At 33.1% G+C, this 16,601-nt stretch overlaps 1 protein-coding gene across 2 annotated transcripts in view; it reads left to right on the top strand.

Annotated features, from left to right (window-relative positions):
- Positions 1-16,601, top strand: part of UGGT2 (UDP-glucose glycoprotein glucosyltransferase 2) — a 271,578-nt gene that overhangs the window by 189,142 nt on the left and 65,835 nt on the right. For both annotated transcript variants that reach the window (XM_077158543.1, XM_077158542.1), the window contains 3 exons: positions 4,410-4,505; positions 7,497-7,599; positions 10,093-10,172. In XM_077158543.1, coding sequence (XP_077014658.1) covers positions 4,410-4,505; positions 7,497-7,599; positions 10,093-10,172 — 279 coding nt within the window. The remainder of the gene's footprint in view (positions 1-4,409; positions 4,506-7,496; positions 7,600-10,092; positions 10,173-16,601) is intronic.

The following is a 16,601-nucleotide window of genomic DNA, read 5'->3' as shown; positions in this document are numbered from 1 at the left end:
ATATTTTTAAATTTATTCCCTGATATGTATATATGTGTATTTTTATCTCATTTTATAAATGGCATATTTTAACTTGCATTTTCAAAGTGTTTTTTGTTGAGTTACCGAAACAGTATTAAGTTGGCATGTTAATTCTCCTTCCCAAAAATCTCTTATTTATTCTAACCTTTTGTCTAGTGTGATTACACTCATGTCATTTGTGAATTATGACAGCTTCATTCCCTAACTTTCAGTTTGTTACTATCTCATTTGCATTGGCATTTCTCCTGTTTTATTTTGATTAATTTTTTGTAAAGGATGCGTATATTTCACTAGTCTTTTCATATATGTAGGCTTAGGATGTGATGTGCTCCTAAGTTTTTGTGTCCTTTTAAATTAATTTTAGTTTATTATTTCCTTTAATTTAATCTATCTTTTCTTAAAAGCTTCTTATGTTAGATTATTAATATCAAATTGTTTGTCCTTACAGATCCTTAAATGAAAGGCTTGAAATTTCTCTCTAAACACATGCTAAGCTACATCACATAAGTTTCCACTAAGAATAAAACATTTCATTAGGAGTCAGTGCTATTTTAAAATTTCTATTTAGAATTTCTTTTTGAAATATTTTTATTATATTTTTAGTATCTTGAAATATTTAGAATCTTGGCTTCATAAAGACAGAGTCTTCATCTGTTTTAGTTTTTTATCTTTAGTGAATAGAATTATACCTCAGTCTTGCTAGGCAGTCAGTAAACATTTTTTGAATAAGTCAACAGGTAAAGCATATTTAAAAATTTTTAATGATACACAGTATATATTGATTTCTCATTAGAGAAAATGGTTTGTGGGATATCAGTTATTTGATGTTTATTTATTTCTTCTTGTTTTTTGAGACAGGGTTAATTTCTTAGTTTTTCCATGCTTGATTTTTTTTTTCACAATATCATCACTTAGTTGCATATTCATCATTTCTTAGAACATTTGCATTAATTCAGAAAAAGAAATAAAAAGACAATAGAAAAAGAAATAAAACGAACACAGGAAAGAAAAAAAAAAGATTGTACCTAGCATACCCCTTACCCCTTGCTTTCATTGATCACTAGCATTTCAAACTAAATTTATTTTAGCATTTGTTGCCCCTATTATTTATTTTTATTCCATATGAGCTACTCCTTTGTTGACAAGGTAGATAAAAGGAGCATCAGACACAAGGTTTTCACAATCACACAGTCACATTGTGACAGCTGTATCATTATTCAATCATCCTCAAGAAACATCGCTACTGGAACACAGCTCTACATTTCATGCTTGATTTTTAAAAGATATATTCTAATCATGTAGATTTTACATGTGTGATATATTGAGCGTGCCAGTTTTTTTCAGATTTTTAAAATACTAACATTTTCTTTGTTTATAATTGAGAAGAGTCTGTTAAAGACTACCAGTATGATTGTGTATTTATCAGTTACTTCTTGGAATATGTCAAATTTTATTCTATATATTTTGAGCTGTATATTCAGAATTATCTTTTTAGTGAAATATTCCTTTTATCATTACATAAATTACTCTTTTCCAAATAGTGATCTTATCTTAAAGTCAGTGGAGTCTGATACTTAAACTATGACATTTGTTCTTTTTGAATAATATTTTCCTGATATATCTTTTTCTATCTATACACACCCCCAGCTCTGAGAAAGCACTGACCTGTGCAGCTGGCCCCAGCCCATGCAGGCATAATACTGACCCTCTGCCATAGCTCTGTGCATGCACACAAAGGGCCCCATCCCCTAAACCAGTGCACACTGGGGTTACACATCCCAGACCTGTGCACCCACACAGTCACATCCTCCCTGGCCGCTGGGTGCCCACATTCACAAGCACCAGCGTAATATGCCCAACCTGTGCCTATGCCTGTGCTGCAGTGTATCACGGAACTGCTGTGTCCCACACCATACCCTGCATCCTGCTACTCATCCACCCCAGAAACACATGGCTTGAAACTGTGGAAGGAAATCAACTCCCAGAGTAAATCAGTCAAGATATTTACATGCGATGAAAACAACAGAAGATCACTAAGCATATCATAATGCAGAGAGAGGTATAGCTCAGCTTAATGACCAAATTAAAACACCAGAGGAGACATAGACATTGGAACAACTAATCCAAGATGTTCATATAACTGTACTTAATAAAATAAGTGGGATGGCTAATGACATAAGGGAGATCAGGAAGACAGTAGAAGAGCATAAAGAAGAAATTTGAAAGAATAAATAGAAAAATAGCAGATGTCACAGAGATTAAAGACCCTGTTGACCAAATAAAAAAGTATACTAGAGGCACAAGACAGCAGATTTAAAGAGACAGAAGAAAGAATAAGGAAACTAGAGGACAGGATAACTGATTTTGAACACTCAAAACAGCATTGGCAAAAAAGATAGAAAAAATTGAATCGGATCTCAGGGAAGTATAGACAAAACCAAGTACACAAATATAAGAATCATTGGTGTCCCAGAAGGAGAAGAGAGGAGTAAAGGGCTCAGGAAGAGTAGTTGAGGGTATAATAGAGGAAAACTTCCCAATCCTTATAAAGGACATAAGTATACAAGTCAAAGAAGCCCAATGAACTCCCAACAGAATAAATCCAAATAGGACTTCCCCGAGATACATACTAATCAATCTGTCAAATGTTGAAGAGAAGCAGAAAATTCTGAAAGCAGCAAGAGAAAAACAGTCTACTACATACAAGGAAAATAAAGTTCCAGTGGCTGAGAGATCTCGGAGTCAAGAGGTTATCCTGGAGGTTATTCTTACGCATTACATAGATATCTCCTTTTTAGTTTATGGTGTATTGGAGTGGCTGGAGGGAAGTACCTGAACTGTAGAGCTATGTTCCAATAGCCTTGTTTCTTGAAGATGATTGTGTGATGATATAGCTTTTACAGTGTGATTGTGTGATTATGAAAACCTTGTGTTTGATGCTCTTTTTAACTAGGGTGTGGACAGATGAATTAAAAAATATGGACAAAAAATGAATAATAAGGGGAACAAAGGTTAAAATAAATTGGGTAGATGGAAATACTAGTGGTCAATGAAAGGAAGGGCTGAGGGGTATGTTATGTATGAGTGTTTTCTTTTTTTACTTTTTCTGGAGAGATGTGAATGAAAAAATGATCATGGTGATGAATACACAAATATGTGATGATGTTGTGGACCATTGATTGTATACATATATGAAATGTTTTTATGTTAAGAATGTTTGTTTGTTTATATGTTGTTTTATTAATAAAACTTTTTTTATTGGCCTAGAGAATTTGAAAGTCAGCAGAGATTCTACAACATTATTTGGGGCTTTAGATTTTTCTTTTCTCCTCATCTCTCTCTCGTTTCTGTACATGTCCATTCCTTAGGCTACTGGTCCAATTTAAGCAACATGGAAAGTACTATTTGTCCATAATGCCTTTGCTATTATTCCCAAAATTGTATATTTTGGAGTTTATGTGGTTAATAAACAAATGTATCTGAGAAAGTTTAGTAATAAAGTTTATGGTTGTGAGTCATTAATGTATTCAATCAATGTATGGTTATTATGTGACCATTAAATGCAGTGCTCTGTGAAAGGTACTGTAACTTATTCTTTAAATAAGAATAATTTAAAATCCTACCTTTAAGAACCTTATAGTCCAGTAAAAGATGATATGTTATAGTAGGGAAATGCTGTGAAGGATCTCAACTCCTCTGAATCTAAATTTCTTCATTTTTTAAATGAAAATACCTATCTTTTCTCTCTTTTCCTTTTTTTTTTCTTTTCAGACCTTCCTTAAACGTCATCCAACATTTTCTGTCCCAACTTATCATTAGATCATAGCACATTTTCTTTATCATGGATTTTGGAATTTTATTATACTTAATCTAAGTATGTATTTTATTCAATCTTAAATAGCTTTCAAACAATCAATTTGAAACCTTAGAAATCTTGGGTTCATAACTATATTAAAAATTATTTCTATGTAGACATCTCATCAAGTATTTTCTTTTTCTTGCCCCTCTTTCTTCCCTACATGGACCAAAAACCCTAGATACATGGCAGGCATTCAGCACATGTTTATACAATTGAACTGAATGATTCACTATATTATTTTTATGTTCTTACCTTTGGGACACTTTTAGAACACAACCTGTAAGTGAGTAGATCATATAAGTGATAAGAAAAGTAAGGATTATTTAAAAAGCAAGTCATCTTATTTTTAAACTGACAAACTTAAATTAAGGAACCAGAGCCTACTAAGTACGAAAAAGTTCATTTATATAGATTTATATTTTGGAGATATTTTAAATTAAATTCCCCTTTCTCAAGGCATTGATTGTGCTGTGAAATATGGAACTTCCCCCTCAAAAATTTTATGTATTGATTTATCTTGTTTATTTAGCATGAGCGACCTTATTATGAAAGTTGATGCTCTTGTTTCCGCTTCACCAAAATCTGTATCTCGGAAGGATATCACATTTCTTAGAGAGAATCACAGGTAAGCATATAATGGCGTCCCCTTATGTGTTTTTTCTGTTACTGTATCACATATTCAATCATTGTTTCCTTTTAAATTCATAGTATAGCAAAATTAAAAGTATAACTAAAAGTTTTTTGCTAGAGAATAAGTGTGAAGTGTGATATTTGACAAGGTTAGAAAAAGAAATTCTTGTTTGTTATATATTCTAATAAAAAGGATGAGATACATATATCCTACATGCATAATAGAGAGATAAAGAATATGAAGTTTCAAGTAAATTATATTTAGATTTACCTTATTCTTATATTTCACAAGTTCTTTTGGGATTCTTGCAGTATCTCAGGATAGTCATTATAAATAATATTATCTTTATGTTTTCAGTGTATAAAAGACCCAGTTAATAAAGAGTCTTGATTAATAAGTTATAGACAACTCTTCTCAGAGATGTCTCTATATACCTTATGAAATTCTCAAACAGGTAGTGGTATATCCCAGTGTGTTCTGTGGGAATACTACTCTGAAATGTTGATAGATTCTGAGTAAAACCTGTTCTCTGGTCAAGTGAATTTAGGGAATGCTGTATCTTATATACTGCTTAGAGATTTTCAGTATCCATTAATATAGTAATGGTTCAAGAAGTTATGCAGTTAAAAGAAGAACAAGAAAAGTTCATTTTTTTATTAATTAAAAAGAATTAACTAACAAAACATTTAGAAATCATTCCATTCTACATATACAATCAGTAATTCTTAGTATCATCACATTCATCATTTCTTGCATACTCATTATTTCGTAGTACGTTTGCATCGATTTAGAAAAAGACATAAAAAGACAACAGAATAAGAAATAAAACGATAATAGAGAGGAAAAAAAAAAAACCCAAAAACCTATACCTCACATGCAGCTTCATTCAATGTTTTAACATAATTACATTACAATTAGGTAGTATTGTGCTGTCCATTTCTGAGTTTTTGTATCCAGTCCTGTTGCACAGTCTGTATCCCTTCAGCTCCAATTACCCCTTATCTTACCCTATTTCTATTTCCTGATGGTCTCTGTTACCAATGACATATTCCAAGTTTATTCACTAATGTCGGTTCATATCATTGAGACTATACAGTATTTGTCCTTTAGTTTTTGGCTAGTCTCACTCAGCATAATGTTCTCTAGGTGCATCCATGTTATTACATGCTTCATAAGTTTATTCTGTCTTAGAGCTGCATAATATTCCATCGTATGTATATACCACAGTTTGTTTAGCCACTCGTCTGTTGATGGACATTTTGGCTGTTTCCATCTCTTTGCAATTGTAAATAATGCTGCTATAAAACATTGGTGTGCAAATGTCCGTTTGTGTCTTTGCCCTTAAGTCCTCTGAGTAGATACCTAGCAATGGTATTGCTGGGTCATATGGCAATTCTATATTCAGTTTTTTGAGGAACCGCCAAACTGCCTTCCACAATGGTTGCACCATTTGACATTCCCGCCAACAGTGGATAAGTATGCCTCTTTCTCCACATCCTCTCCAGCACTTGTCATTTTTTGTTTTGTTGATAATGGCCATTCTGGTGGGTGTGAGATGATATCTCATTGTGGTTTTGATTTGCATTTCTCTAATGGCCAGGGACATTGAGCATCTCTTCATGTGCCTTTTGGCCGTTTGTATTTCCTCTTCTGAGAAGTGTCGTTTCCAAATATTGTCTCCCATTGTGTAGGCTATCTTTTTACTTTCTTGATGAAGTTCTTTGATGCATAAAAGTGTTTAATTTTGAGGAGCTCCCATTTATTTCTTTCTTTCTTCAGTGCTCTTGCTTCAGGTGTAAGGTCCATAAAACCGCCTCCAATTATAAGATTCATAAGATATCTCCCTACATTTTCCTCTAACTGTTTTATGGTCTTAGACCTAATGTTTAGATCTTTGATCCATTTTGAGTTAACGAAAAGTTCATTTTTTAATCCAACAATTAGATAACTTGTTTATCCAGGGAACACTCATTGTTAAAAATTTGTTAAAATCTCACAGAAAATTAAATTTCAAAAAAACTGCTTAAAAACTTCCTCAATTTATTAAAAACCACACGATGAATATATTTAAACATAAGTGATTGAAAAATATCATTGGAAACCTTAGTTACTATACAGTTCCATTGTTGTATACTTAGGAATTTTGATATGTTCAGAACTATTTTCTCCCACATTAAATGTTTGAAACATCCAAATTTGTTATTCTTCATTTTGACCCCAGTCTTCTTGTCCTCACCTCCTCTCCTTGGCCCTCTTCATTTTGCTTTTCATTGAGCAATGTTCTAAGTTATAACATAAGCTAATCTTTAAAGGAAAATTGGGACAGTATTAATGCATAAAAAAGTTCAGTTGGAGATAATCAATTCTATATTTAATATAACTTAAAAATTAATATATATTTGATTGAAATTATAGAATATTCAAATTACAGCCTAACATTGTAATAATGTAGGAAGTCAGTTTATTGAGATGTATGATGAATGAATAAAATATTTACATATTACAAAGGGACAAAGCTTGCCAAATCAAGAGATACACATGTAAAATTAAAGGGTTATCAGTCTTTGGTATAAAAAAAGAATGTAAGTATCTTGGCTTTTTACAGTGAAATGAGGAATTCCTCAGCAACTAAATAAAAGCTGTTCACCTCAAATATGGGTCCTTTAATAGAAAGAACTAAAGACATTGTATTTTATATACAGCTGATATTTAATTATGTTAAAATAGGTGTGGCAGAGTTGGATAATGGATACTGCTGAATATTACTGCTGGAAATAAGGGCTACATATCGGATGTTCTAAAATTATACTGCCTCCCAAAAAGATTTTTTTTGTGTTTTATAAGATATTATAATGTGTGAAACAAGATGATTTGTTTTTAATCCAGTGAGAAAGAAAACAGTTTATACAAATGTGTATAGCTAAGATCATGATTAATTGCATAAACTTAACTCATCTTTCATTTACTTATTTTCCATTTCCCTAGCATTATAAAGTTAAATCCTCAAGAAAACAGTATGTGTTTTGATGTCATTGCTATTGTTGATCCATTGACAAGAGAAGCACAGAAGATGACACAGTTATTGATTGTAAGATAATATAAAATATTTTTATTTTGAAGTTGATAATTAAGAATTTGTATTTGTGCTCTTGATTCTTTACTTCATTCCACGTTTTACTAGATTGTTAAATTTCAATGTGGGAAATGAAATTCTAGAGCTCTGGATAGGGTGTATGGCAGTTCACAGGTTAGGTGGTTTCCTTGTGCTGTGAAGGGTGGCTTCTGGAGAATCTGATGCTTGAGTTTAATTAGCCAAGGCTTAAAGAAGAATAAATAAAGTTTGCCAAATGGGCTAGTTTGAGGGAAGGAGGAATACAGAGGTTGTATTAAATAGGCTTTGCCACCATAAAAATGGCCAAAATAACAGCACCTTCAACAAGATCGAAGTTAATTTCTCTCACCAAATTTTCCAAATATAAGCTGTCTAGAGTTGATAAGGCGATCTACAGTGTGAGGGTACTCAAGTGCCTTCTGTCTTGTTCCGTCATCCTCTTGAAGCATTCTTTCTAGCTAGGATCACTGGTATACATCCTTATATCACCTCTGTATTTTGCCAGCATGAAGAAAGAACAAGGACACAACCCTGAGATGAACATGTTCTGTGGTCTCATAAGTCACTAGCCAGAATGTAACCAAGTCAGCAGGTTACATCTAACCACAAGGGTGGCCAGAAATTGCCACCTTTATCTGCATGACCATGAGTCCTACAAAAATCTGAAAATTTCTATATTCAGGATATTAGAGAAGAATGAATATTGGGAGACAGCTATAAGCTCTCCAAGGACATTATATGACTAACCATTTTACTGAGAATTTCAAAAGTTTCAAATTCTAATCTAGGGCAGGCTAGGTGGCTCAGCAGGCAGAGTTCTTGCCTTCCATGCTGGAGACCGGGGTTCAATTCCTGGTGCCTGCCCATGCAAATATAAATAAATAAATAATTAAATAATTAATTCTAATCTAGCTTTTAGTAGTTAAATGTGAGTGAGCTAGTTACATTGGAAGCTATATATTTTTTTCTACTTACGTTCAAAATTTGGGGAAACTCCCATTTTGAAATTAATTTCATTATTTTTTCGACAAATTATTATTTATTTTTTAGGTAAATTATTTTAAAATTTCCTCAGAAGTGGAAACTATTTGTCCATTGATAGTTGACTTCATTTTGGAAATAGGCAAAAATACTTAGAATTCAAGTCTTATGAGTAGTTTAAGTAATCAGGCTGGGCGATTCTGAGGTATATTCTTTAGAAAGTTCAGATGCACTTTCCCTCAAATTAGTGCGCACTGCCAAATCATATTGAAAAAAGGATTTTAGATATCTGTTGTAAATGTATTTATTAGTTTGAACAAGTAATTAGGGAAAGACTTGGCAATTCTACTTGTTCAGTATATGACTAGGGTAGATTTAATTCTGTATGCAATTTACTTTTCCCCTTTTGTTCTCTTAGCATTTGTGTACCTTCACATTTGAACTTCTTGAAATGCAGAATTACTTGGATTATTCTTTGGAAAATAGTAATCAGTAACCATTTTTGGAACAAGCAGAACTAGCACGATGCTTTTTAGTGCTCAAATTCCCTATTTTTGTAGAAAGTCATTATCCAGAAAATAATTCCTACATATGGAACATTTTTTTAAGGGTAGAATTTAGGAATAAGAAATATGGGGTTATATGGAGATATGAAATATGAAATTGTGTTATAATTTACATCAATCAGTAATAACGTACTATATTTCTGAGAAATTCAAGCATTTACATAAATTATTACATTTTACTTTACAGCACAAATTAATTTATTGGAAAAAATGAATAATGTGTTATTTAACATGTGGGAAAAACAGTGGTTCAAGGACTTCCGTAGTAGCAAATATAATGAGTGATAGAATGGGAATTAAATCTCAAAGCTCTTAAATCCTTAGTCCTATGTTGTAATTCCTTATCAGAGCTGTCTGTTCTGTTGCATTATATCTACTATATTTTTTTCCTTTTGCATATATCCTTTTATTGTCTAATATCTTTCATATCTTTGCTAGACTGCTGCCTATTTAAGCACAGGGACTTTCAAAATTAATAATTCTCCCTCCAGTGCTCCAAGGAAATACAAAGAAATAGGGTGTTTCATCTGTATATAGCCAAGAATATCCTACATCTGTTAAAATTTAGTGTGAAATTCCAAAAGGATCAAGACATCCTTTCCAGTATTATTGTGAGGTCATCCCTTTGTATTTGTAGGTTATGGTTCTAATATTTTAGTTCTATAATACTAAGGGAATTTAGATGCTGTAAAAAAAATCTCTATATAAAAGGCAGCATAACTATTTGGGTTCAAATCATACCTCTGCCATAATTTACTGTGTGAACCTGGAAAAATTAACCTCTCTGTTCTTCAGTTGTAAAAGTTGGAATGCTGTGACGATCAAATGACATAAGTTTCAGTGCCTGGTACATAGTAAATGCTAAAAGTAAGTTACCTACTAATATTACCTATTATCAATATAGGGACTTTTTTTCTAATAGGTACTTGGAAAGATTATCAACATGAGAATGAAGTTATTCATGAACTGTAGGGGTAAGCTTTCGGAAGCCCCTTTAAAGAGGTGAGTCTGACTGAACATAATTTTGTTTGGAAAGATTTTCAAATACTAATAAGAAAAAAGGGCCGTAATTACTAGACTTGTTTATTTTTTTATTCACAAGATGCTTAACTAGAGTAGATCAAAAAGTCAGCATCTTCATTAATATCAAAAGTTAAAATAACCTAACTCAGTAAATTGATCTAATCAAATTTTAGAATTTATGTTTATCCATATTGTTCTAGTTTACTAGCTGCCAGAATGCAATATACCAGAAATGGAATGGCTTTTAAAAAGGGGAATTTAATAAGTTGCTAGTTTACAGTTCTAAGGTCCAGAAAATATCCCAATTACAACAAGTCTATAGAAATGTCCAATCAAAGGCATCCAGGGAAAGATACCTTGGTTCAAGAAGGCCGATGAAGTTCAGGTTTTTCTCTCAAGTGAGAAGCACATGGCGAACACAGTCACAATTTCTCTGCCATCTGGAAAGGCACATGGTGAACACAGTCAGGGTTCCTCTCTCATCTGGAAGGGCACATGGCAGACACACATCATCTGCTAGCTTCTTCTGGCTTTCATGAAGCTCCCTGGGAGGCATTTTCCTTCTTCATCTCCAAAGGTCGCAGGTTCGTGGACTCTGCTTCATGGTGCTGCAGCATTCTCTGCTCTCTCTGAATCTCCTTCATTCTCCAAAATGTTTCCTCTTTTATAGGACTTCAGAAACTAATCAGGACTCACCCAAATGGGTGGAGACATACTTCTACTAATCCAGTTTAACAACCACTTTGATTAAATCACATCTCCAGGGAGATGATCTAATTACAGATTCAAGCATACAGTATTGAATAGGGATTATTCTGCCTTTATGAAATGGGATTTTATATTAAAACATGGCTTTTCTAGGGGACATACATTCTTTCAAACCAGCACACATATCTATTTTTGGAAATGTGATTTAGGCATATGAATTTAGAGAGATATGTGTGAAATAAGGTCTAATTAAACCATTTTTGGTTTAGCTGAACATTCGGTATTTCAGAACTTAATTATCAAAATGATCTTTATTATTATATTATCACATTTACTAAGGGTTTTTAGATGCACTTAGTTTAGAATAATGTGAATGATATAGAAAATACTGCTTTTCATTATATACAAATATTCCTCATTAATATTGTTCTGCTGTTGAAATACCATTGTCTGTTACCTGGGGACAAAAATTTATTCTTTCTGAATCAGAATCACTGTCATGGTGAGCCACTTTTTTAGATAGGCATACACAATGTCCTTCAGGTGTGTAAAAATAATAGTAAAAAGGATATAAACCAATGGCCAATGTACTGTAATATAACTCTCTGAGTCTTTTAATGTGTTTTCTCTGTATAATTCAGTTATGTAACTCTAAACAAAAACTATAAACACACACAAAACAGGTAGAAAATAGCATTAAGTTATTGAATTGTATTTTTATAATTGATAAACATAATATTGATTATTGCCTTGAGTAGGTGTAATTTTAAACATGGAAATCATTTTTAATATTTAGAAAACAGTGAGATGAGAAACAAAATTTAAATGAAAGGTTAGGGTATAATTAAAGAGCAAGTAACTTAAACTTATTTCTTATTGTTTCATCCATTCCTCTCTTGAGAATCTTGTCCTCATGTCTTATTCCTATTTTATGTGCTACATTTAGCTCTGGTATTTCAAATTTTATCACAAGCCTTCTTAAATCTAAGTAAAGGCTTTCATTTTTGTACCACTAAATGAGAGATCTATGAGTTCTATGAATACAAAATTTTATTCACATAAACAAGAATCCTCTCTGTAGTATCTCTGTACAGCTATTGGGATACATAAGAAGGAGTTGGAGAATTAAATATATAGATAAGCATAATCTTTGGGAGGGAAAGAACTTCTCAGATTAAATAGCACTTAATATGCTAGATAGAGTGCTTTGAATGGTTAATAATGCTGAACAAGACCAAAGCAGTTCCTATATCTTTTATTAAACTGTAAGTTCAACAGTCTTATTTGCTCAGTAGCATTTGTCAAACCAGCTGATTTACACATTAGTTCCCAGTCCTTTACTTCTAATAATATTGTCTCATACTTCTCAGAGATGATAAAAGCTATTGTCAGGAATTCCCTCAACTTCCTACTTTGTCTCCTATATCTCCCTTTGTTACAAGAATAAGGTGTTTTTCCTTTTGGTTAAGGTCAATATTACCTCTTTGTTTTAATCTCTTGTTTTTTCCATTTGTTCTAGATCCTTGTTTTATCACATAAACCCTCTCTTCCCTATCTTTAACCTCTCTACTATTTTCTTTCGGTCTAGTTATTTAAAAAAAAAAAATAATAAGCTGCACCCTTAACTTTCTTGCCTCTTGATTCCTGACACTTTTTCCTCTTCTTCATTCCTTCTCAAAGAATGGTGAATACTTTGTTTCAATGTACTACCCACTAAAGTTTTACATCCCCTTTGGAAATGCATTGTTTTCACTAAGTAACCAAAAAAGATTGCTCCATGCAGTATCCATGGGATACTTCTTACTTGGTGACATTTATGCTGAATTACACTATTCTGAATACTTGCTTTGGGTTGTTCTCTTCTACACTTACTTCCATGATATTGTTCTCTCCTGGGTCTCCTCTTACCTCTTTCCTTTTTTTAGTTGGGGAATCAGCAGTTGACAGCTTCTAATATGGATCCATGGTATTCACATAGTTGTGTAAATTCTTTGTCTTGTGTGTGGAGTGGAGCTAGTGACTTGCTTCTAATGAATACAATACAGCAAAAGTGAGAGAATGTCTCTTCTGAAATTGAATTATAAAAGACTACTTATGTCTTGCTGACATTTTCTCTCTCTGGCTCTTCTCTTATTGTCCTCTGATGGAGCAAGCTAGAGATGCCACTGATACAAAGAACTGAGGGTTGTCTCTGGCAGAGCACTAGCAAGGACCTTCACCCTCCTTCCAATAGCCCATGAGGAACTGAATCGCCCAACAACCTTATTGGTTGAGATTGAAAGTTGATCGTGCCCCAGTTGAGCCTTGAAATAACCATAGTACAACTGAAACATTTACTGCAGTCTTTCGGGAGACCCTGAAGCAGAGGAGCCAGCTAAACCATGCCCAGATTCCTGACTCACAGAAACTATGAGATAATGTTCTAACTTGCTGAAGTTTGGGGTAATTTGTTACACAGCAATAGATAACTGATATACCACACCTTTTGCATTTCTCAAGATCCCGTTCTTGGCCCTCTTCTCAAACGTCGGGCTGCTTTATCTGCTTTATTCTCTTTACACAGGCAAATCTCTGGCCTCTCTCCTGAGATTTCGAGCCATGTAGCATGTTTATATGACTATCATACAGACATTATTTTTGTATGTGTTTCGAGATTATGCTTATTTTTCCATATCCAATTATCTATTACATATTTTTCCTAATTCTTGACAACTTGACTGAGATTAGAACAGATGTTTAAATTGAAACCAAATTATAGCCCAATTTAAGGTCCTTTCTCAACATTACCCATTCACTCTCTTAATATCATGCATGTATTGTCCTTTCTTCCTCATCTGTAAATCTGAATATGTAGAAAGGCCAAGACAATAAATAAATAAATGATCATTTTTATCTAGTGCTTTATAATAAATGGTAACTGCAAATAACTTTTGTGTTGATTCGTTTTATAGCTTTTCAATAAAAATGTCTTTCATTAAGGAAGCTTAATTCTGGATTTAACTTTGATTTTCCTAACATATGAATCTGTAGATAAATTTTAAACAATGTGCTTAATATTTCATTCAAATGTGTTTTGAGGAATTTCTCTAAAATTAATTCTACACTTGGAAATTATGAATCTTTGAGCTATATATTACTGCTTTGAAATAACAAATTAAAGGAGAAGTTTTCTCATAATACCAAGTGTAACCTTTCTGTAATATTTCTGTAAACTTCTCAGGGGTCTTAGTAATTGTTTCTCACCGCAGTCTCCCAGAGAAGAATATTTTTTCCTGTAGTGCCATGTTAAAAGGAAATTGTTATTGACACTTTCCCTATGTAATTCAGTCTTCCTTCAGATGCTTTAGTTTTTTTGCCTAAAATTCTCGGTACCTCATTTATAGATATACGATATTTCAAGAGTTTAGAATTCACCCACAAAGATCATATTTTTAGGGTATGTGATATATATAATATAATATATAAGATGTAGTAATAAATAAGCAAATGTTAACATGCATTTACATCTGTATTAGAGTTAAGAAGGTAGATTAACCAGGTGAGAAGAGCATACCAAGTGCCTAGTATAATGGATTAAAATAGAGCCATACTAAAACATACCATTATGAAATATCATAGCACTGAGGGCAAACCCTAAAACTTCCAAAGAGACAAAGCAGATTACCTGCAAATGTGCAAAAATCAGAATAATTTAACTTTCCCTAAAGCGCTGGAAGCTAGAAGACAGTGGTGGTAGTGTCTTCAAGATCCTGGAAGAAGTTTTTCCAACGTAGAATTGTTTACTCAGCCAAACAATTTAACAAGAGTAGGGATTAAATAAAGATATTTTCACAAATACAAGTTCTTAGTCCTTTTCAAGCTCTTCCAAAGAATTAAAGAGGCAGGAATGCTCCCTAATTCATTCTACAAGGCCAATATCACCCTGAAACCTAAGTTAGAAAAAGATACTACAAGAAAAGAAAACAACAGACCATATCTCTTATGAGTATAGTTGAAAAAATTTTCAACAAAATACTAGCAAACCAAATCCAACAGTTCATTAAAGGAATTACACACCATGATCAAGCAGGATTTATCCCTCGTATGCAAGGTTGATTCAAGATAAGAAAATTAAATAATGTAACATGCCACATTAACAGAATGAAGGAAAAAAAAACACAGAATCATCTCAGTTAACACAGAAAAGGCATTTGGCAAAATCCAGCATCCTTTCTTTATAAAAACACTTATGAAACAAGAAATAGAAAGAAACTTCCTCAACATGATATAGGGTATATATAGAAATCCCATGGCTAACATTCTACTTAATGGCAAGGCAGGAAGCTTTCCCTCAAAATCAGAAACAAGGCAGGGCAACACTGTCACCACTGTTATTCAACATTGTACTGAATTTCAAGCCAGAGCAATTAGGCAAGAAAGAGAAATAAAAGGCTTCCAAATAGGAAAGAAAGAAGGAAAACCTTCCCTACTTGCACATGACATGATCCTGTGTACAGAAAATCCTGACAAATCCACAACAAAGCTCCTAGAACTAATAAATTAATTCTAAAAATTGGTGGGGTTCAAGATCAATAACCAAAAATCAGCACTGTTTATATACACAAGCCATGAACAGTCAGAACAGGAAATCAAGAAAAAAAATCCATTCACAAAAGTAAGTTAAAGAATCAAATATTTCGAGAGAAATCTAATGAAAGGTGTAAAGGGCTTATGTATAGAAAACTACGAAACAATGTCAAAATAAATCGAAGATCTAAAAAATTGAAAGGACATTCCATGTTCATGAATTGGAAAACTAAATATTGCTAAAATGTCAGTACTACCCAAAGCAATTTATAGATTCAAAGCAATCCCAATCAAATTTCCATCAGCCTTCTTTGAAGAAACAAAAAAGTATTATCAATTTTATCAAATTTATATGGAGGATAAGGGGCCCCGAATAGCTAAAGCAATCTTGAAAAAGAAGAATGAAGTTGGAGGACTCACAGTCTCTGATCTTAAAACTTATTCCAAAGCCACAGTAATCAAAACAGCATTGTACCAGCACAGGACAGACATACAACCAATAGAATAGAATTGAGAGCTCAGAAATCAACCATCATATTTATGGCCAACAGATTTTTTGACAAGGTGGCCTAGTCTACTCAATTGGGAAAGAATATGCTCTTTGACAAATGGTGCAGGGAAAACTGATGTCCATGTGTGAAAGAATGAAAGTGGACCTCTACCTCATACCATATACAAAAATCAACTCAAAATGGATGAAAGACCTAGCTGTAAGAGCCAGAGCTATAAATAAAATCCTAGAAGAAAAAGTGTGAAATATGCATAAAATGGTGCATCCACTATGGAAGACAGTTTGGCAGTTCCTCAGCAAATTAAGTGTAGAGTTACTAAATGGCCTGGTATCCCACTACTAGATATCTATCCGAATGAATTGAAAGCAAAGACTTTTTTTTTTTTTTTTTTTTTTTTCCACATGGGCAGGCACCGGGAATCGAACCCGGGTCCTCAGGCTTGGCAGGCAAGCATCCTTACCTGCTGAGCCACTGTGGCCCACCCTGAAAGCAAAGACTTTTGAGCAGATATTTGCACAATGTTCATTGAGGCATTATTAACAATTGCCAGAAAATGAACCCCACCCAAATGTCCATCATCCAATGAATGGAGAATATACGCACAATGGAATATTATTCGACT

This window comes from Tamandua tetradactyla, chromosome 4, assembly GCF_023851605.1.
Source record: "Tamandua tetradactyla isolate mTamTet1 chromosome 4, mTamTet1.pri, whole genome shotgun sequence".
NCBI classification, from domain to species: Eukaryota; Metazoa; Chordata; class Mammalia; order Pilosa; family Myrmecophagidae; genus Tamandua; species Tamandua tetradactyla.
The sequence above is the reverse complement of the archived record's forward strand: the minus strand, read 5'-3'. Positions and strand labels throughout refer to the sequence as shown.